A 23,372-nucleotide genomic window follows, 5' to 3' on the forward strand; every position below is an offset into this window, starting at 1 on the left:
ACAGGGCATCAGATGCATGAAGGCCAGGAGAAAAGTTTCAGGAGCCAAGAATGTCAATGTTGCTGAAGCATAGAGTTCTAGGTGTGAGAAATTAGAGAATTCTGGGTTTATTCTAAGGCTGATAATAGAGCTTCCCAAGTAGTACTTTCCAGAGTTCAATGAGACCCACTGAACATTCTCTCCCTTCCAGGATCTTCACATATGCATTAGTATCTGTTAATTTTCTACAGTAAACAATTCTATTTAACATTTGTTTAATAGCTTTCCCAAACTGAATTCCTATTTAAATAAACATATTATGCTTTTATGAAGTAAGGCTCCAGAGAACCCACTTGGGGGGAATGATGACAAATGGGGAGCCATTTCAGGGTTGTAAGCTGGGGACCAGCATAACCATACTTGCATTTTATAAAGATATCATAATACCTGCCACATATGGAGCTTCAGGTACTCTTCAAAGTGCTTGACTAATTTAATTCTCATAAAAAGTCTGTGAAGCAGATATTTGCATTATTAAAATTAGGAAACTGAGGCATAAAGGAATTAAGCAACTTCCTAATTACAGAACTGGTTATAAGGGGAAGAGCTTGAATATGACCTTGGTTGGCCTGCTTTGGCACCTGTACTTAATAGATCAGTCTGACTACAGGAGAGCAGTGGAACCCAACAAGATGGAAGACAATTAGGAGGAGGTTGTGCATTTGGACTTCATACAACTGTTTAGAGGATTAAATATTATAACATAATTAAAACACCTAGTATAGTGTTTGACTAACTACTCTATGGTAGGTAGTCAAAAATGGTAGTGTTCCCATGCATATATGGAAACTTGACATATGAGGATATATATTCTGAATTAGTGGGGAAAGCAAGGTGTGTCAGTTTGCTAGGTCTGCCATAACAAAGTACCACAAACTAGGTGGATTAAACCACAAATAACAAATAAACAAAAAATGTATTGCCTTACAGTCTGGAAGCTAGAATTCTGAAATTAAGGTGTTGGTAGTTTGGTTCCTTCTGAGGGAAAAATCTATTTCAGGTCTCTCTCTTTCCTTGGCTTGCAGATGGCCATCCTCATGTTCACACTGTGTTCTCCCTACCTGGGCGTGTATCCAAATTTCCCCTTCTTATAAGGACATCAGTCATATTAGATTAGGGACTACTAATCCTATTAGTGCTGGATGAGGTACTGGGCATTAGCACTGCAATGTTTCATTTCTTGGGGACAAAATTCAATCCATAATAGAATTATTTATTTATGAGTGGCATCACAGAAATTGGTTATCCTTAAGGAGAAAATAAACCCCTGAATTCCTACCTCACATTATATTCAAAAATCCTTATTTAAATACTAAAGATTTAAATGTGAATGGTAAAAATTGTAAAATATTTAGAAAATATATAGTAGAATATCTTTATAATCTAGAGGTCTGAAAGAAATTTTAAAATGCAATACAAAATGCTAAAACACAAAAGATGATATTTAAAATATTCAAATTTGATTATATTAAAATTAAGAACTGTAAAAAAAAGGCAGCATAAAGAAAAGGAAAAGGCAAGCTGTGATTTGGAAAAAGATATTTGCAAAACATATAATTTATAGAGCATTAGTGTTCAGAACACATGAAAAATCAATAATAAGAAGATGACCCAATAAAAAATTGGGCAAAAGAGATGGACAGACATTTCATAGAAGAAGAAAAATGAATGGTAAGGGAAATGTAATTTAGGTCCACAATGCGAAATCATTTTACAACCATCTGGTTAGTGAAAATTAAGAAGCTAGGCAATTGTAAGCATTGTCATGAATGTAGATGAAGGGAACGCATGTATGTAGCTTGAGGGAATGCGAATTGATACAATAGTTTAGCGTTATCTTATAAAGTTGAACTCTTATGATTTCATTCTGGTACATGTCCTAAAGAAATTCCTATACAAGGTAATGAATACAAGACCATTCATAGCAGAATGTTTCATAAAGACAAAAATCTAGGAAAACAGCCCTAGTAACTATGCCAGAATACTATTCCAAAAATTTGAATATCCAAATGTTAGGATATTATGGAATTTTGTAAATGAATAAACTACTACTGAATACATCAATGTGCATGAATTTTGAAAATCTTGCTTGAAAAGAGCAAGTTGTAGAAGATTAAGTTACAAATCAAGAAAAATTAAATAATGTATTAATTCATTTGTATATTTATGTGATAAAACAAGATAAAACTATAAGAGAATGATGACACACAATTCAGGATAGTGTTTATCTGGGGGAGGGAGACAAAGAAATGGAATGGAGGGAGAGGCATATAGGTAGATGTAATATTGGTAATGTTCTAGTATAGTCCTTTTTGTGGGTTCAACTGCTCCCTCCCCCTGAAAAGATTTCTTGAAGTCTTTACCCCGCATATTGCAGAATATGACCTTATTTGGAAATTGGGTAGCTGCAAATATAATTAGATGAGATCAGATCATATTGGAGTGGGGCGGACCCACCCCAATATGACTGAAGCCATGTCAAGACACAAATGCAGGGAGAACATATATGAAAATGAAGGCAGAAGTTGGAGTGATTCATCTACAAGCCTAAGAATGTCAAAGATTGCCAGGAAATCATCAAAAGCTGGGCAAGAGGCATGGAATAGATTCTCCTTCATAGCTCTTAGACGGCATTTACCCTGCTGACATCTTGATTTCACACTTCCAGCCTCCAGATTATAAAATAATAAATTTCTGTTGTTCAAAGCCATCCCGTTTGTGATATTTTGTTACAGTAGCCCTAGAAAATGAATGCAGTCCTTAAATCAGGTAGTGGGTTCATGGGTGTTTATTTTACAATTTACAACTTATAAATGTGTTACATATATTACTTTTATGTATCAAATAGTTACAGAATAACAATAAACATAAAAAAGTCATTGTTATTATTTTTATTACTACCGAACTGGGGCATGTTTTTTACTATTAACCTTGATGGCAAATTCCAACGACGCTTTTCCAGACAATTTATTTTATTTATTTTTTTTAATTATTTTTTTTATTTTGGCATATTATGGGGGTACAGATTTTAAGGTTTCAATAAATGCCTATTTCCCCCCCTCCCCCCAAAAGTCTGAGTCTCCATCATGACCATCCCCCAGATGGTGCACATCTCACTGTATATACCTGCCCCCCTCCCCCCTCCCACCTGCCCAATACCCTATTACTGTAGCACCTATGTGTCCACTTAGGTGCTACTCAGTTAATACCAGTTTGCTGGAGAATATATCTGGTGTTGTTTTTCCAATCTTGGGATACTTCACTTAGTAGTATGGGTTCCAGCTCTAACCAGGAAAATATAAATATCCCTAATGAATATAGATGCCAAAATTTTCAACAAAATCTTAGCTAACCGAATACAGACACTTATCAAAAAAATAATCCACCACGACCAAGTGGGCTTCATCCCAGGGATGCAGGGATGGTTCAACATACGTAAATCTATAAATGCAATTCACCACATAAACAGAAGCAAAAACAAAGACCACATGATTCTTTCAATAGATGCAGAAAAAGCTTTTGACAAAATTCAACACCCTTTCATGATACGAACACTTAAGAAAATAGGCATAGAAGGGACATACCTAAAAATGATACAAGCCATATATGACAGACCCATAGCCAACATCATATTGAATGGGGAAAGATTGAAATCATTCCCACTTAGAACTGGAACCAGACAAGGCTGCCCACTATCTCCACTTCTGTTCAACATAGTGCTGGAAGTCTTGGCTACAGCAATCAGACAGGAAAATGGAATCAAAGGTATCCAAATAGGGGCAGAAGAGATCAAACTTTCACTGTTTGCTGATGATATGATATTGTATCTAGAAAACCCCAAGGATTCAACCAAGAAACTCCTGGAACTGATCAATGAATTCAGACAATTTATTTAAACTATAAAAATCAACTTCCAAAACTCCCTTTGAATTTTACAGAGTTTTTATTTCAACCTCAGTGACACAGAGCCCCTGTTTCTCTGAGTTTAAATATAGTGGCACACCTCTTGAACAAAGTGTCCTTCCTCTAATCCTGAATGAAGGCGATTGCCAAGCACACACATGTCATGGCATGTTATCTTCTTGTAGACAGGCTGGCATCAGCTCTGCCTTTGTTTAACATAAAGGGAATCCTGGACATCTAAAATCACATCAAGGTTTTGGGCATGTATGCCACAAAGGTAAGTGCATTTTTCTAGCCTAGAAGCCATACCAGAACAGAGGCTTGGGTGCTTTGTTCACACAGATATATCTCTGCCTCCTGGAAACAGTGCCTGGCACAATGTAGGTGCCCAGTGAATTTGTTGAATGAATGTATAAATGAATAGTTCTATTAGAGTGTACACTTCTTAGAAGTAACAACACAAACTGTACTATTCAAAAGAGTTTATCAATTATCCTCCGCCCTCTACTACTTTTTGGTCTGTTAGTTCCCTTCATCTGCGGATTCGCCAGTTCTTTTTCTTCATATAAACACTCAAGGGCTGTCTTTGGGGACTTCACATAGGGGGTCAGTTTTGGGTCCCCTAAGGCCAGGCACAAACACTTGTGTGTGTGTGTGTGTGTATTTGTCGATTGAAGGTAATTGTTTATTCTTCCTTCTTCCTTAGAGACTGGTAACATGCTCTACTACTAATAGTAATGTATTCTCTCTTGAGGAGAAGAGATGTAGGTGTTTTAGAATCTTTTATTAATGCTCAGATGAAATATGTCTTGATTAAGGAACGAATTCTAAAAAAGGAACAAGGATACATGTACAGTTGATATTTCTTTAAAAATCAGAATTATCTAGTACTTTGTGAAAGAATTTTATGTTAATTTGAATATACTACACAATGAATGCTATGATCTGACATTACATTAATAAGAATTTCTTATTCTTTTTCTTTCACAGTAGCTAAAACAGCTGATGTTAAGTGAGTTGCTCCAGTGACAGCCTGAAAGTTTTTAGGACCCTGAAGTATAATACTGAAATGCTCACTATAGCATTTATCAGTGCAAACAACATTTGGTGAGTGGCCAGGCACTGTCTTAGGTGAGGATAAAGAGATGAACAAGACCTCTGCAGGAATTTCAATGGGGATTTCAGTGGGAGAGACATACGTAAACTGATAATCATAATGTAATGTGATTAAGTATTATTAATGATTAAAGGAAAGAGTAATTCTCAGTGTAATTCACATTTTCAGTGTGGCTTATTACATAGTTGTTCTTTGTCTATTTGCCATCTAGGTATAATAGTTCTCTACTAACCAGGATATTTGATTAACCAAAATGTTTAGTTCCCTGTACATATTTGAGTAACAGTTTATTTTATACATTATGATCATATCTCAATATCTACCACAGGAGAAAACTGCAATCATTCTTTTCTACAGTTAATGGCTAATTTATTTTATCTCACTTTTGCATTTTATGATCCTTTCCAATTTTCAGGAATTTAGAGGCCCCTTTTGATTTTAGAATGGAGAAACAAGGTTTGTTTCTGTGTGGCACTGTATTTTTTTTTTTTTACACAAGTGGCATCATTTTACTAAAATGAAAAGCAAAAGTTAGTAATAGATTCACGTAGTGGTTCGCTAGAAAAATGAGACACATTTAATAGATATGGATCAAAAAGGTATGGAGCAAAAAGCAATCACTGTATAAAAATGGCTCAAATCATAATTCTTGATGAAAAAGTGGATATTTCTTTTCTTCATCATAAAATCATCTCCACGAAATTTGTTAGATGCACATCTCTTTGGGTATATATACCACTAGAAGGTCTCTCACCAATGGACTCGAAAAATCAGTATAATGTGACTAATCCCTTATCTGTAGGTGTTCTTAAAGAAGGCAACTCACCCCTCTCCCTTCTCACATTCCTTAGAAAGCTGGAAACAGTCCAGTCCTCTGTGTGGCGGGGAACCCTAAGGCTGTGAGTGTTTCCATTTAGAACACTTGGCTTGAATACTTGTTTTTTAACTCCCTGGGGATATCTGCCACAAAACCTCCCCACAAATACACTACCTCTTTCTACCTGATTTCTGTGTACTTTTCGCGCTGGACTTGGAATGAGTTCAGTCCGCAAGCTACAAACTGACAGCCCAACACACTCTCTCTAAGCTTTCCTCAGTTCTCCAGACTCCTACCTCGCATCCTCAGAGGTGGCTCCTTTCCTTTGCAAATGATTTTAAAACAAAACTTTCCCTAGCTGATCCCACGGCTGAGAGGGCAGCTGCGCCGCTGATGGGATGGCCGTAGCGTCCGAGCGCGGTGCCCGCGCCTCTCCCAGTCCTGCTCTGTGCCCACGGAAAAGGGGGCGGAGAGGAGCGAGAAGAAGGGGCGGAGGTCACCCGCGCCCTCCGTCCCTCCCAGCCTGCGAGCGCAGCTAGGTGCAGAGGGATCGGAGGGGCCCAGCTGGCAGGTTCCGCGCGAGGGGACGAGCGGCGGGACGCGAGCCGGCGCGGGAGCGGGAGCGGGGCGCGGCGCTCCGTGGCAGCTGCGCCGGCGGCGGCGACGCGAGGTCGGGCGCGCCATGGCGCACAGAGGGGCGCGCTCTTCTGCTCCGCAACGAGCCGGGCTGGCGGCCGGGGATGCCAAGGTAACCACCCCTTTGGTGGCTGGATCCGCAGACTTCGGCTTCCGCATGCCCAACCCGACCCAGGTTGAACAAACCCACTCCCGGGGCGCCCGGCGGCAGCCACAGCCGGCAACGCTGGAGGGCACTGAGGCTGCGCTTGGCACCAAGTTTGGACCAGATTCCCACGCTGGGGAGACCCGCAGAGACAGAAGGGTACTTGGGCCGACTCATCCCCATTCTGAGTTGTGCGGATGGGGACTGGGTGGAAAGGGTCTCAGGGGAGGGAAATAGGCAAAGAACTCCATCCCCTTGTCCCCGTGTGGTTCCCTGCCGGGCGACTCCTCGAGTTTCTCACCCCGGGCTGGCGCAGACCTTTGGCGCCCCCCAGGGTGGGAGGGAAAACAACTCTCTGGGGTTTGAGTAATTGCAGAAAGTTTCAGGGAGTTAGTAGGTTTGGGGAGGATGTCGCAATGCGAGGGTTGGGGGTGGTGGGGGTAACAACAGGCGAAAGTCGAATTTGTGAGTAAGACCTGGAGGAGGTGGCCGCCCTTCGGGCAGTCCACGCAGTCCCACTCGGGCCAGTCCCAGCAAAGGCTGGCTTCGGAACCCCCAGCCTCCCGGAAAGAGGCTTGGGAAACGCCAATTCAATTAGCTCGGGGCAGGGTGGCTGTAGTCGCGTGTATCGAGTGTCTGTGACTCAGGCCTCAATTCCCCTCCCCCTAGGGAAAGAGTGACAAATAAATACTTCGCCTTGCACGTTGCTACTCCAAAGATGTCACTTAACAGCTTGTAGGCAGAGGTGGTGCGCAGAGTGAGTGCGGCCCGCCCCCTTCCCCATCGCGAACCAGTTCTGCTCAGGTGGCAGCGAGACCAGAAAACCTTTCTAGATCCTCACCACTCTGCCTTCCATGCCTCCAATGTGTGTGCGGGTTGCTATTACGTGATTTAGGCTTTAGAAACGTATTCAGAAAAGCTCCATTTAGCATCAGTAAACTTGCTGGTCCCCTTCCAAAGTTTGGAGGAGATTATGTCTGCCTGACAAACAGGTAGTTCAGCTAAGGAATAATCTGCAGTTTGGGGACAAAGCCCATCATAGAAAAGAGCAGAGATGTTGGAAGGGCATGTAGTTATATCAGTAGGCTATTATGGTTTTTAAAAGTTTATTGGGTTTAAATCTAACCTTGTTGGCGATTTTGTAAAATTTAAAAGTTTTACGGTGTCAGTGAAGTGTCAGGAAGACATTTAGGAGGTGCCCATTTGCAGAGAGGCCACAGAGGTTAACCAAAGGCGTCTCAATTTTGGCGGCTTCTTCACCTTGAAAATGAAATGTGGAACCACAGGCAGATGTGTGCTGCTTTCAGTATGATGCAACCTTGCTTATGATAGGCCAGATAAATCCAATCCCGCCGCAGGGTGCTGGGGCTCTTCAGTCATAAATGTCAGAGGAGCAGTAATGCCGTGTTCATAATTCCTTCCTCTTTATGCTACAGATGTTTGGACTGCAAGGCTGCACGGTTTTCAGAGGGAGATGACTTGAGTGGCCGGCTTTTATCTCTACAACAATGTCCATGAACAATTCCAAGCAGCCAGTGTCTCCTGCAGCTGGGCTCCTTTCAAACACAACCTGCCAGACAGAAAACCGGCTTTCAGTATTTTTTTCAATAATCTTCATGACAGTGGGAATCTTGTCAAACAGCCTTGCCATTGCCATTCTCATGAAGGCATATCAGAGATTTAGACAGAAGTCCAAGGCATCGTTTCTGCTTTTGGCTAGTGGCCTGGTAATCACAGACTTCTTTGGCCATCTCATCAATGGAGCTATAGCAGTATTTGTATATGCATCTGATAAAGACTGGATTCGCTTTGACCAATCAAATATTCTTTGCAGTGTTTTTGGTATCTGCATGGTGTTCTCTGGTCTGTGCCCACTTTTTCTAGGCAGTGTGATGGCCATTGAGCGGTGTATTGGAGTCACCAAGCCAATATTTCATTCTACGAAAATTACATCCAAACATGTGAAAATGATGCTGAGTGGCGTGTGCTTGTTTGCTGTTTTTATAGCTTTGCTGCCCATCCTTGGACATCGGGACTATAAAATTCAGGCGTCGAGGACCTGGTGTTTCTACAACACAGAGAACATCAAAGACTGGGAAGATAGATTCTACCTTCTACTTTTTTCTTTTCTGGGGCTCTTAGCCCTTGGTGTTTCATTATTATGCAATGCCATCACAGGAATTACACTTTTAAGAGTTAAATTTAAAAGTCAGCAGCACAGACAAGGCAGGTCTCATCATTTCGAAATGGTCATCCAGCTCGTGGCTATAATGTGTGTCTCCTGCATTTGCTGGAGTCCATTTCTGGTAAGAGCCTGGTGTTTTGACAGTTTTGGCTTTCTTGGGTTTATCCATGTCCAGTTCAAGATTTGTTGTCATTTTCAAAGTTGTTAGTCTGTAAGTTCAATCTTTTAAATACCAGCTTTTACTCCTACCCAAAATTTATGTCAGCATTCAGCTCTGGCTTAGAATGTGCCATGGGTGCTATGGTACACATGATTATTTTCCCACAAGTCTAGAATTGAAAGAAATGTACTGCTAAATAATTCTAGCCATAGTGTTATCTGCTTGCAGTACCTCGTAAAGTAGTTTTGGTAGAAGTAACATTTTTAATGTACTGAATATGATTAGTTTCTAAAATGTGAACAAAGTGACCAACTACCAAATACAACATTGAAATGGACTCCAGTATGTCTTGGTAGAAAGTCACACAGACTTTTAACTTGTAGACAAGGCACATTTGCTACGGAGTTCTTCTAAACCTGTAACATCCAGGCCTCAACTAGCAAGGGGTGGTTATGAGTTGAGATAGTTGGATAGTTCAAGTAAGAAATCATGAGTTCACTAATCCAGGAACAATGCCGCCAGTTTTTTATTTTTTAGTTAGCTGGCAGGTATATGTGATGGCTTGATATTTTTATTTGGAAAATAGGCTAAGGTTAAGGAATTAGCAACAAACATAAATCATTCATATTACCTTCCAGATAGAGGACAACTTCTTCCAACATTTTACTTTATGAAGGAAGGAGCGACAACATGATATGAATGAGAAAAAAATTCTTTTGTAGGGAGCAAGTGACAGCAAAGATGTTTTCATTCCTATTTCTGTGACAGTGGGGAAGTGGGCTGGCATCCACAAATAGTTATATAGGTGATGCAAAGGTGGAAATCAGACAAAGGTAGAGGTGAGGCAAAGGTTGCCATCATACCTTACCTGGTTGAACGAAGGTGCTTGTTACTAATGAATTTTCCTAAGCCTCAAACAAGTCTATGGCCCCAAAATTGTTGCCATTGAAGTTTTAATAAACAGTTCAGATGATTGTTATACACATAAAAGTTTGTGAGAGCTGCTGCTTCAGACAGATGCTACGATAAAGTCAATTTGATTTACAAAGTGAGTTCTACTTTTCTAATATTTTTTTATTTCTATTAATATTATTGCCTCACAATCTGAATTTAGCTTCTTGAATTATTAAATTATTTGAATATTTTTTTGTGTTCTTGAGTTGGCCAGATCTTAGGGACCCACCCAGGGGGAGGGTTGTTCTATCAGTGGCTAGTCAACCTTTAGAGATTTGCTTATTGTCACTTTACGAGGCCTTAGGTAAGCCCAACAAGGCTCTGATTTGTTGTGCTTATAGTATAGATGTTTGAAGTGAATAACAGAGACCAGTTCTAACAACACTGGAACCACTTCAGTGTTCATTTTTGAGGAGTTTAATTTATGCCACTTGACAAAAGGAATTTCCTGAGGGTAATGCTTTGTTTTCCTTAAAATTAAGTTTTGAAATAAAGTAGCTTTTCAAAACAAAAAGTGAATCTGAGTGAATTGAAACTAATTTGGGGGTTGTAAAAGGAATACAAAGAAAATGAGAAAAGAAGTGGCTGAAAAATGTTTAAGAAAACTTTTCACAGGAAGGCCATAGCTCTGGAAAAACCTTTAAAAGATGAAATAGTAAACTAAATGAGAGACAGACACTCTGGACAACTGAGGTAATCAGTTATGTTTTGGTTTTTGTTCTGAGGTATCTTAAAAATTCTGTTTAGTTCTGGTTTTTGATTTTGAGAAATAAAAGTGATAGACTAACTACTGTAAGACCATGGAAGAAAGTGAAATTTTAGTTTCTTGCCATGAATATTTTGAGTTTATGTTTTTCCCTAATTTCCTTTCCTGGATTTTTGGTTTCCTTCACTGTTAGGATAGATACAACAATTTAATTCATATTTTGGACCTATTTCCTAGTGGAAACATAGTTTCATTTTTCATAAAACATTTTTTAAGGTCTATTTTCTATTTATGAGTTATTGATACATCTATCACACCAATATAGCAATATTTCTAAAATGCTTTTTACTGTGAAAAGTATTTTTGTGTTAGATGGATAGGAGGTACATGATACAAACTCCTTGATGGGTTCATAATTTGAGTTGTTTTAAGCATTCTTTGCATTCCTGGTTTCTTTTGTGGAGACTTGGGTCTTCATGGCAATTTCTGACTGAAAGATTTATAACTTTTGTGGTCTGGGCACAAGTGCCTTGGGGATTAAGTTAGGGTCATCAGACAGGTATTAATGGAACTCTAGTAAAAAATCTCAGGCTTGAGAATGCCAAAATAACACCCAACACTAAGACCTCAGGTGAAACATTTCTCTTTTCCCACCCAAGGAATATCTAGGAGGATTTTAATAACTGATCTGTCAGTCTTCTGCCCACTTTGTACTTTAAAAGCTTCTTACTTTTAAAAATACCTCTGAAACCAAGCTTCTAGAACCTCATAGATATACAATGACAGTGACAGCTTTTAGATCAATGTGCTACTTTATACCCTGTGCCTTTTCTTTATAATTGATAAGCATGAATTGTTGGATTTGTAATTTGAATGAGCATCTGCACACACTCTGGCCTGTGTTCACTGTCATTTTCTAGCCTCAAACTAGAAAAAAGGTAGAGGTGCATATGCTAAAAGGAAGAAATCAGAAAGGTGCAGATGATGATGTCTGTGCTTGGCAGAATGTAGTGTGTTAAAACTTATCAGTACTGGCATAATTTCTCAAACTACCTAAATTTATTTGGAAGGGGATACTTATGAATGATTTTTTGAATGCTCTCTTTTTAATAAAGTATATATATATATATATATACATATATATATATATATATAGTTTGAGTAGTTCTAGGCTTACAGAAAAATGAGTGGATGTCACTGAGAGTTTACATATTCCTCTGTCACCCCAGGAGAAATGTTTCACCTGAGGTATTATTAACATCTTGCTTTGGCACATTTGTTACAACTGATGAGCCAAAGCTGGTATATTATTATTAACTAAAGTCCATAGTTTACATTAGGGTTCTCTCTTGATGTTTTATATTCTGTGGGTTTTTAAAATGTATAATGACATGTGTCCTCCATTAAGTATCATACAGAAGTGTCATTGCCCTGAATATCCCCTGCAGCTTAAAAAATCTTTAATATGTTTTATTTTCCTGAAAGGGAAAAATGTGCTTCCCCCCCCCTAGTAAACGACATTTAGGAATGTAGTAAAACATAGTATTTGTTTAAACTATAACATGCAAAGGACTTTTAAATTTTATGATATCTGAGTTTTATAGTTTTAAATGTAGTAAATGCATATAAATTCATTTAATTACAATCTCAATTGAAAAATGCAGGAAACTACAACATCTACTTATTAGCTTATGGTTCTGTTTAGCAACAATTTAAATCCAAAAATCTTTCAAAGTGAAACAGCAATTATAAAATTGTTCCATGTGCATGATAGGTCAATCACTTTTCCTGAATAAGGAAATCTTGAAGACATTCTTTTGATGTTCTCATTGTGAGGGGAAAAAAAGGTGTTTATCAGCATTTTCAAGAAATATTTTCTTAATAATCTTTGTTTCTGCCTTTATGCAGGTAATGATTCTTTTTAATGCTCCATTTCTAGAATGTGTAACTTTAAAAAGAATTAATTATTATTGCTATGAGTATCTCACCTATTTGGCAGAGCAATAAATACTTGTTGACTGGTTGACTGAAACTTACGTAGTATGGATGTCAAGAGATTGGAAATGATTGACCAGAATATGGATTCTGAGTTTTGTAGGTAAGAGTTAAGCAAATACTGAAATCGAATAGTAATTTTAATCTGTTCCCTAATCAGCAACTGTAGACCTCAGACATTATTAAACTTCAGCTGTCTTTTAGTAGTAGGCCATACATTTGTTTTACCTTTTCTTCATGCATAGAGAATCATTTTGAATTGGGAAAAGAAGGCTATGTGGGTGAGTTTACCAAGAAATATGTTCTCTTGCATATGCAGAGTTTAAGTGTGGGTTTTTCTAAGGTTACTTTTATGCTAATACTTCCAGTCAACATAGTTAAACATTATTTGGTCACTAAGGTGTTTGTCAGATATAGATCAAGTAACTGGGTGGCTAATTGAACTTTGACTGAAATTACTAACAATATTGGCATCATAATGACCAGATCTTAGAGGGCTAATGGCAAGTGATGGAGGAACATGACATCTAGAGCATTTTGATATTAGTGAAGATTGTTTTCTTTGAAAGATGACCCTCTTTGTCATATTTAAGAATGGTGTAGTGAGAATCTGTGTATGTGTCTTGAGTGCATGCCTCAAAACCCAAAGAATGGTGAATAGATGTATATTTATATGTTTTAAGTGAAAAGAAAATGTAAAAAATATATAAACATTAAATATGTACATGTATATATATTCTGTATGTACATATGTGTGTGTATATATATATAGTGTATGTATTTCTGTATATACCTATGTATCAGTATACATATATATATATATACATGCACACACATTATTGTTAAATTATTCCTCAAATTAAAAAATTAACCAATCCAGCATTGGATCTGATTATACCAAATAAGAGGGCTTGTAAAGGGCGGCATTCTAAAATTTAAAAACACAATAGACTCTTTTATACAGTTGCTTTAGATATTGGAATGTAGATCTTTTGGTTTATTCCTGGATCTGTGCTGATTTTAGAGGCAATATTGTCATAAATTGTTATAGTTTATTTTGTGTGTGTGTGAAGTGGGAGTGTCCTTTGTTTGGAATATGGAAGCAGCATAGAAATCATCTGGGTACAGGACCTGATGTCACCTGGGTTCTACTTCTATGAAGTTCTTAAACAATTTAGACACATAAAACTCAACATTCATATCTGGAAGAAAAGGCACACCTTAGAGATATGTTAATGTAGTTTAAACTATGGGAGTTCAGAGTGCTTTCTCACAGTCAAGTGGGCATGGAGTAAGTGGCATGGGGTCAAGGACTGCAGCTGGCAGAGGAGCTGTTCTGAGAGATTTGGGAGCATGTTCTCACCCCCGGTCTTTGGCGTTCTCTTGCCTGGAACACTCTCCTCCTGACACCCCTGTGGCTCTCTCCCTCATGCCTCTGATGGCTCAAATATCCCCTCCTCTATCTAGCCTATCTTAAAAAGTATGTTTTCTCTTTTTGTCTCTTTTCTTTGCTTTATTTCTCTCATAGCACTTAGCAGTATCTGATAACAGTGTTTACATTTCTTTGTTTATTTGGTTGTTTGGCTTTTGCCCCTAGCATGTGTGCTCTTTGAGGGAAGAGATCTTGCTGACTGCTATATCCTCAGTTCCTAGACCAGTGCCTGGCACATAGTTGGGGTTGACAAGTATTTGCCAAATGAATGTTATGTAAAGGAGGGCCCCTTTAGTACCCTCATATCTGATTTGGACTCATTCTGCTGAGGAGGTCAGGACCTATTTGGTAGGTCCCAGGAGTACTTTTAATACTTCTAATTGTGATTTGTATTAAAGAAATCTGAGAGGAGGCGAGTCTCTGTTCAGAGGTTTCCTAAGAGCATCAGTTGGGAGTGGAGTCCTGGGGAATCCTGGACATTCTAAAGTTGGAACCCAGGGTTAGAATTTAGACATTTTGTCAGCATCTAGAGGAATTTCATGGATAAACTGGACTTGGGTATTTTATTTTATGATATCATAATATTTTTTTTTTTACACGTCATTTCCTCTGTTAGTCTCAGTGGTCCTTGGTGGCTTGATTCAATGTTATTAGTTTGTGTTTTAGTTTCTAAAAATAGTGGGCCATTAATCAGTGTTTGTTAAATTAATACTGATGAACCAAGTATTGAATGGGAAGTATAGAAGGCATAGGAAAATATTAGGTAATAGAAATTTGAATTAACCTTGCCTGAGAGTTTTTAGCACTGCCTTTTTCTCTATAGTCACACAATTTTTTAATAATGTATTTTTTTTAGTGGTGTTTTATCCTTGAGGGAATCAAGTCAGGGGACAAGAGGAGAAAATTACTTCGAGTAAAGACTTCAAGATATTGCATGTTTATTGTCATAAAATGAAATCTTTATGGTAAATGTTGAAATTTGTCTGAAAAATGGGCGTGTGTACATCATGTCTTTACCAGTTGATTGAGTGAATGCATATGCCTCAATTTGTACTGTTAAGGAGACTAAAGATTAAGTAGGTTTTATATTCACCGAGGATTAATTCTCAGAAAAATCTGACAGGCCTGTTTAGTGGACACTGTGGTACCCCGCCCAGATCTTCCTGTGGGTGAGTCTTGCTCTGGGAAATTTTCTTCAGCTGAAGGAACTGCCTTGCCTGGGGTTGTGTCCCCGTGCCTGGGGTCAGTCTGTGTGCAGTGACGGGTAGATGTGGGGATCCAAGGCACTTGCCCTTTGCCTCATTTGGGACATTTCTGAAGGGCCATTGGTGCTTCAGAACTTGCTGAAGCATCTGCCAAGGACTTTGCATCTCTTCTCCTTCCCAATCCTCCTCACGACCCCCAGAAAGCCTGCTGCGTGCAGATCTCAGCCTCAAAGTCTCTTGCCTGCAGAATCTACCTCAGGACTATTTTTCAGAAGTCCATATACTGTCTACACATAAAGTGTATTACACAAACTTTTGGAGTGTGATTCGATAAATAGAGTGAGCTATGCATAGGCTGTATGTGGAATTGAACTCACGGAATATAACTGCATTCCCTCCATGGGAGCGTGGTGTAAAACTGGCCCAGCAAAGGTCAATCAATTAAGAAGTGACACTGCTAGGTTGAGAATTTACACAAAAATCTGTTGTTTTGGATGAGCACGGTGGTCTGGAGTACTTTGTTATTTTAAGTTCATTTACTCTTGGGAAAACATGACTTCCTGTTTTTAAGGAGAAAGAGTTATAAAAATGCCCAAAGATATCATAGACATTGAGACGGCACTTACAAAACATTACTTGAATGATTTAAGTGTAAATGAATCAGAAACATGTGGATTAAATTTATACCCTCATGGATATGAAAATCTTCTGGCTTAATGTGTTTTGGGCTTTTTATTAAGCCTCAAAACATTTGAAGAACAATTCAAGATGTTAATGTGTTCCAAATCCCTCTGGGTTGCCAGTTTTAATTTATTTGCTTAGACTTATTCTTATAGGAGATATATAAAATGCATTCCATTTATATTTGCTTTGGAAGGCATTTATAGCCACACCAATTTTACCTGGTGTATCAATGTCATTTATCTGTATTCATAGAGGACTTCATCCAATAGGAGAAATTTGTCTTTTGATACTTGTAAATATACCTTTCAAAGCCTGTGTAAACCTGTCATTCTATCTGCCCTATGTCCTGGGTGTAAGAGTGCTAATGCCACAAAGGAGTGGATACAGTCGTGGTTTTATGTAGACAGGGTGGTGGCTTTTCTCACTCCTCCTCAGTTACTGAGTCCCCAAATAAAATTCAGACTATGGGTTGCTGAAATGGAGTGTGGCTGTGGTGTGATGGTGAAGGAGACAGAGACAATTGGATTATATGAAAGGAACTATTTTAGCTTTTTGTGCACAGTCCCAAATCAGGCCTTCCCTTGAGAATAGCATAGTTATTTGGAGTACAGGCTGGGGACACGAATCTCAGCCTCATCACTTTTTAGCTATGACCTTGGAGTTACTCTAAAGTCACATCTGTGATTCTAATAACAGTACTTACTCAGAGGTACCATACGATTAAATGATTAGAATCTCATAACAGAGTGATTGGCACAGAGTAAATGCACAAGAAAATCTGAAAATACTCAAGAAGTCTATTGGTATTATTGCTGTCCACTATCAGATGTGTTTCATTTTCTTCTCCATCTATGGAAAGGTTGGTTGTAGTGCAAAGGCAGAAAGAAGCTAATAGCTTCAGAAAAATTTCTTGGACATTTCCATTTGAAGTTTCAGATTATTGCCTCTTATTTCAGTATCTCATTAGAAGTAAAGATATTGCCTGCTTATCTTTTGCATTTTATTCTAATTAAAACATCCTAATAATTTATAATTGTAATAATTTATAAGGTAATAATTTATAAATAATTAGAATCAAGTTAAACATAGTAAGAAAGTATTGTGATCATAAGGTATAAGGCACTGTAAGGTATCATATATATATATGATAAGGTACATCACATATCATAAGGTATAAGGCACTACTACTCAAAATTGTGAGTAGTACCAAGGAGCAAAAGATAAAGCACTCAAAGAGGCCAGGAATTTGAGACCAACCTGGGCAACATAGCAAGACCCTGTCTCTATGATAAAAATAAAACAAATTAGCTGGATGTGGTGGTGTGCACCTGTAGTCCTGGCTACTAAGGAGACTGAGGCAGAAGGATCACTTGAGCCCAGGGATTTGAGGTTGTAGTGAGCTATGATTGTGCCACTATACCCTGGCTTGGGTGACTTGGGTGACAGAGTGAGACCTGTCTCTAAAAAAAAAAGTAATCTTTAGCTAGTATACATGGCGTCTACTCCACAAATGCATGGTTCAAGGGTCAGCCCAAGGTTTGGTCAGAGTTTATATATAATATTTGGGACTTCCTTTCATTGACTTTTTTATTTATTTATTTTTTCAGCATATTATGGGGGTACAAATGTTAAGGTTAGGTTTATTGCCCTTGTTCCCCCTACCCCCTCAAGTGAGAGCTTCAAGCATGTCCATCCCCCAGATGATGTGCATCACGCTCTTTGTGTATGTATATTCCCATCCCCTCACCCCCCGACCTGCCCAACACCCGATAAATGTTATTCCTGTATGTCCACTTACGTGTTGATCAGTTAATACCAATTTGCTGGTGAGTACATGTGGTGCTTGTTTTTCCATTCTTGGGATACTTCACTTAATAAAATGAGTTCCAGCTCTATCCAGGAAAATACAAGAGGTGCTATATCACCGTTGTTTCTTAGAGCTGAATAGAACTCCATGGTATACATATACCACATTTTATTAATCCACTCATGTTTTTTTTTTTTTTTTTTTTTTTGAGACAGAGTCTCGCTTTGTTGCCCAGGCTAGAGTGAGTGCCGTGGCGTCAGCCTAGCTCACAGCAACCTCAAACTCCTGGGCTCGAGTGATCCTTCTGCCTCAGCCTCCCGGGTAGCTGGGACTACAGGCATGCGCCACCATGCCCGGCTAATTTTTTTGATATATATATCAGTTGGCCAATTAATTTCTTTCTATTTATAGTAGAGACGGGGTCTCGCTCTTGCTCAGGCTGGTTTTGAACTCCTGACCTTGAGCAATCTGCCCGCCTCGGCCTCCCAAGAGCTAGGATTACAGGCGTGAGCCACAGCGCCCGGCCCTGTTTTTTTTTTATTACAAAAATGAATATAGTCTTCATTCCTAAGTAATGGAGCCAAGGAGAAATATTTTCTGCTACAATTTGAGAGTCAGGGTCAGATAACAGAGAAATACACTAAAATGTATTGATGGGCACTTGGATTGTTTCCACATCTTTGCAATTGCGAATTGTGCTGCTATAAACATTCGAGTTCAGGTGTCTTTTTTATAGAGTGTCTTTTGTTCTTTTGGGTAGATACCCAGTAATGGGATTGCTGGATCAAATGGTAGATACACTTGTATCACTTTAAGGCTCTTGTTTCCAAGGGAACTCTATCCTCTGGTTTTTTAGGCTAGAAAGACTGTGAGTTTAGTATCAGAGTTTTAGCTACTCTGAATGGCACAGACCAGGGTATGCGCTCAGACTAGAAACAATAAAATGGTAAACTTATTCTTTTCCAAGCATTGACTCTCCTCTAGAATTTGCCTGCTTTGGGTTGTTTCTTCAGTGTCTTCAGGTAGTGTTTTTATTTTGTTTTTGTTTGTGGCTATTTATTTATATTAAATAGCTTTGAATAAAGGTTGGTTCTGTAGGAGCTTATTTGACTGTACTGGAGTGGAACACCACGTTTACATTTTAGATTTGGATTGTTATTTTTTTCTTAATTCATGTCTCTCCATTTTATAAAATTATTTTTGACATTTTAAGAAGTTCCTTGAGGATATGGACTATGTTCATTTTGGTAATCATTGATTGCATTTGCAAAGCCTAGTACAGTATCTGTGACACAGGGTATTCAATAAAATTTGTTAAATGTTGAATGCAGTAAGTTTCATAACTATGCTATAAACAATTAAAAATTATGTAGAATTTGACTGCCATTTTGTGTTATTGGCATTGCTATTGCTATAATTTCTTTTTGATGATATTATCTCATTTCTAATATTAGTTATTTTGATTGATTTCTAGATCAGCTGAACTATAAAGTAAGACTTAATGTGAAGAATAAGGAGAAGGCTTGCTTTCAAAATTGTATGTTTGAAAATATATTTCTCTTGGTCAATAGTGTTGCTGGTTATTGAATTTTACATCAAAATTATTTTACCTTAAAGACTTTATTAACCTTATTTTGTTTTGTTTTCTTCATTTAGTGCCATAAAGATGTCCAAAAATCAATAATCCTTTTCCTTCCTGTATGGTTGCTTATAGGATTATCCTTGGAATTTATTTTAGTATGGGCATACTTTTATTACTTTTTTGCTTGTACTCAAGGTAATCTTTTAATGTGACTCATTTTTTTTTTTACTTCAGAGAAATTTCTTTTTTCTGTTTTTACTTTGTCTACTTTGATTTTCCTTATGAAATACTTACTACAAGTATATCAGAAATCCTTGATTTATTATTCATAATACTTATCTTTCATGTATCTTTAATCTTTTCTACAAAAAGTTCTACAAAAATTGTATAGACAAATTTGGTATTCTCCTTTTATTGCATTCCTCTTATTTGGGAATTTGGCAGTTGCATTTTTTCCTCTGGTATGTGGCTGTAACTTCATGGTTTTGCTGTACAGCTCCTTTCTATGAGTGTTAGTTCAGTCCACAGTTACCTGGCTCACTGTCCTCCTTCTGAATCATCATGGCCCTCATGAGGAGTGGGTGACATCCATGCCCCCTTTCCTGTACCAAGTTCAGCCTGAGAATGAATGTCATTGTCCCCTGCCACATGTGGCAGCTTTCGCTCTATACCTCAGAGAATTTCATGTGGCTCAAACATTTCTCTGCTATCTATCTCTGACCCACCCTCAACTTTTTGCCTTGGCTTTGCCAACATTGGTAGGTATATATGTTGTTTATGATTTGGTCATTCCAATGGGAATTTGGGTGGGAAGAAAGCAACATATGAAGTTCAAATTACTTTCTCAAACCAGAGTGGTCATTATTACTTTGAAACTTGTATTTCTTATAATATTTTGTATAAATAATAAAGACCAGCCTTAACATGGAAAATTAATTTAGCATATAACTTTTTTGCCATTCAGTAATTTTGTCTACAGTATCTTGTCTACAAGATACTGATATAAGTGGTATAATCAATATAATCAATTCCTTTTATTGAGTTGATTTTCAAAATTGGACTGGTGAGATGTTTTGGTATTTGGGTATAGTCTAAGAAACTTAGTGCCATTCTTATTAATGCAATACAGTATCATCATATAATTTAAACAGAACAAGTAAATATTTTATTTCATTCTTTCTCATGCCCACAGTACCTCTTTGTTGGGCTCCAGAATTCTGATATTTAAAAAAATGTAATGTGGGGTGTAACTTTTATGCTTATATTCTCCTGTCTATATTCTGGTAGTCGTTTTAGTTCTGCTAATTTAGAAGCATGAAGTTGATTTAGAAGGGAGTCAGTGGATGAAAGAGCAGGACTAAATTATCGTTTAGAAAGCAGGTCCATTTGCCTAGTCCCAAGAATGTGATGTTGACAACGGTGATCTTCAGTTTGTAATTGCCTGTTCCTGATCTAGGACTCTCTACTTTTGGTTCGGAGTTGCTCAAGACCTGTGCATTTGGAAGAAACTGAGAATATTCCTTCAATCTAGCATATCCTCTGTGTCTGCCTAAATTATAAATGCATCTATGGGGAAAAGCTGGACTAGAATTGCATAAAGAAAGAAGGAACAAGATGAATGCCTTCTTATTCCTCATTTCCTTGTATAAAGACTTATTTTCAAATTGCAACAAAAAAGTAGCAGCTGATATCTCTGTCATTATTCATGTATTCATTGTGGTGAACAGAGAATTAGTTTCTGATACATTTTAATCTTTATGTGCTTCTATAATGACATATACATATTTTATGATGGAAACCTAGCTTTCCTGGATGGTGGAAAAGATAGCAGTCTGAGTAGGAGTAATTTCCATTGTGTGTTATTAAACTTCTTCTAATTGCCCACCTTAGGTTGTCTATGTAAGCTAAATGGTCATAATAGAAAAGCCAGTTTGCTTATTTAGATAGTATTAGATTGATTTGGGTTTCCACATAGTCTATTTAGCAAGACATTTTATGTTTGACTGTAAAGATGAATGAATGATCTGTTTCACCTCTTATCAACAGCCTTATCTCAAATGCCTCCCTGGCATATGAATTGACATTAAGATGTAACCACAGCATTGGTGCCACCTTTCTCTTGGACTTCTTGGTTTGTTTTATATGGTTGCCAAAAGCTCAAATTGAAATCAATTCAACTCACCTAGATGATATTTATCTGCTAAACAGTACAAAGAAACAAGCAGCAATCAATTAAAAATCATGCATCGCACTGATGTATCTGAATGATGTCCTGTGCATTCAGGCACTGAGCAAAGGAATAGGACCCAGTAAGTGCTGAGGAATTTGTCTGCTACCTCTTGCTCCCCAGAAGCATTTTCAAAATCTTTCAGCTCAAAGGCTGAAATTCTCCCTTTTGGAATTAACCTCATTTTCCTGTCCACTGAAGTCCACGGTAATCTGTGGGAAACAGGAGGCTTCTTTAGGGAGAGTAGAGGGAGAAGCCTAGCCTTAGGCTTTCCTTCTCAGTGACAGACCTATTCCACCCAGCCTGAAGAAGGGAGGGTGATTCAAGGTCAGGAGTTTGAAACCAGCCTGAGCAAGAGCGAGACCCTGTCTCTACTATAAATAGAAAGAAATTAATTGGCCAACTGAGATATATATATATATATATGTATATATATAAAATTAGCCACGCATGATGGCGCATGCCTGTAGTCCCAGCTACTTGGGAGGCTAAGGCAGCAGGATTGCTTGAGCCCAGGAGTTTGAGGTTGCTGTGAGCTAGGCTGACGCCACTGCACTCACTCTAGCCTGGGCAACAAAGTGAGACTGTCTCAAAAAAAAAAAAAAAAAGAAGAAGAAGAAGAAGAAGGGAGGGTGATTAACATGCTATCATTACTTTAAGAAAGGTAGATACAATTTATTAAATAATGATTTTATAATTAAAATCAGAGCACTCTTGTAATTGCTGGTTAAGTAACTAAACATTTTCCCTCCAAAATTAGAAAATCCAAAGTTTCTTAAATAAAAGGACCAAATTGCATGGCTTAACATGAAGTGTAGTCAAATGTATATGTGGCTGGTGGCTAAAAATCATCTCTCTAAGAAGAATATATATATATATATTTACTATATAGCATATTACACTGATTTCAATCTGATTTTCTTTTTATTAGGGGAATTATGATTCTGAAATTCTTGACTCGTTTTTATTTACATTTGTAATATTCTCCATGAAACTTGCTCTGGTTATTCTATCTTGAATTTATCTCTCTTTTTATGGATAAAATATAGTGTCTAATTCTGTATAATCCTAGAATTCATGATATTTGTTTTGTGACTATTTAGTGGATAGGGAGCTCCTTAGTGAAAAAGTTAACGTCATATGTTTCTACTGTTTCCTGTGGTGCTTTGTACACTTCTTGGAAAGGTCCAAGGAAAATGCAGCTCTCCCTTTAGAATCCTTTCATCACAAATGAAATTAGAGAATAAAACAACATCCTTATAGCTGTGGTCATTAAGTACATATGAATGTCACAAAAGGATTTTATTTTTATGTATTACTTTTTTAAAAAAGCATAAAGTATTTTGAAATGTGACTATAACTAAATTTAAAGTTCTTATTTAGAAATTTTGTTTTGTACTGTAAGAATTGATTAATTAAAAAACACCTGTATAGCTCCTACTATGTGCCAGACAGGCTGTAAGTGCTTTACAGATATTTAACCATTGAATCTTCATTACATTTCCCATTGTAGAATTCCTCAGACATGGAAAACATTTATGAATACACATGTTCAGAGGGTTTACCCAAAGGTTAAATCATATTAAACTCAACATTGTTTATATTTAGCATCATGAGTAGTTGTACAACATTATTAATCATATATTATAACTGAAATTTTAGTTAAAATTAAAAGATCTTCAGATTTAAATCATGATTCATGAGGAAGAGCTATGACATGAAGAAAACTCAAAGATATTAAGTTGGCTATGGTTTGTGGAGGAAGATATTACATGATT

The 23,372-nt window shown here is 37.7% G+C and overlaps 1 protein-coding gene across 2 annotated transcripts in view; it reads left to right on the forward strand.

The window, feature by feature from the left end:
* The first annotated feature begins 5,616 nt into the window (after positions 1–5,616).
* PTGFR (prostaglandin F receptor) overlaps positions 5,617–23,372 on the forward strand; it is a 41,905-nt gene continuing 24,149 nt past the window's right edge. Inside the window, exons 1-2 of one of the 2 annotated variants that reach the window (XM_012787316.2) lie at positions 5,617–6,624; positions 8,094–8,963. In XM_012787316.2, the coding sequence (XP_012642770.1) occupies positions 8,166–8,963 (798 nt within the window). In that variant the 5' untranslated portion in view covers positions 5,617–6,624; positions 8,094–8,165. Of the gene's footprint in view, positions 6,625–7,410; positions 7,523–8,093; positions 8,964–23,372 lie in introns of those variants that run through there. The other variant, XM_075999569.1, reaches the window with a different exon arrangement.

Source organism: Microcebus murinus, chromosome 2 (assembly GCF_040939455.1).
Source record: "Microcebus murinus isolate Inina chromosome 2, M.murinus_Inina_mat1.0, whole genome shotgun sequence".
Lineage (NCBI taxonomy): Eukaryota > Metazoa > Chordata > Mammalia > Primates > Cheirogaleidae > Microcebus > Microcebus murinus.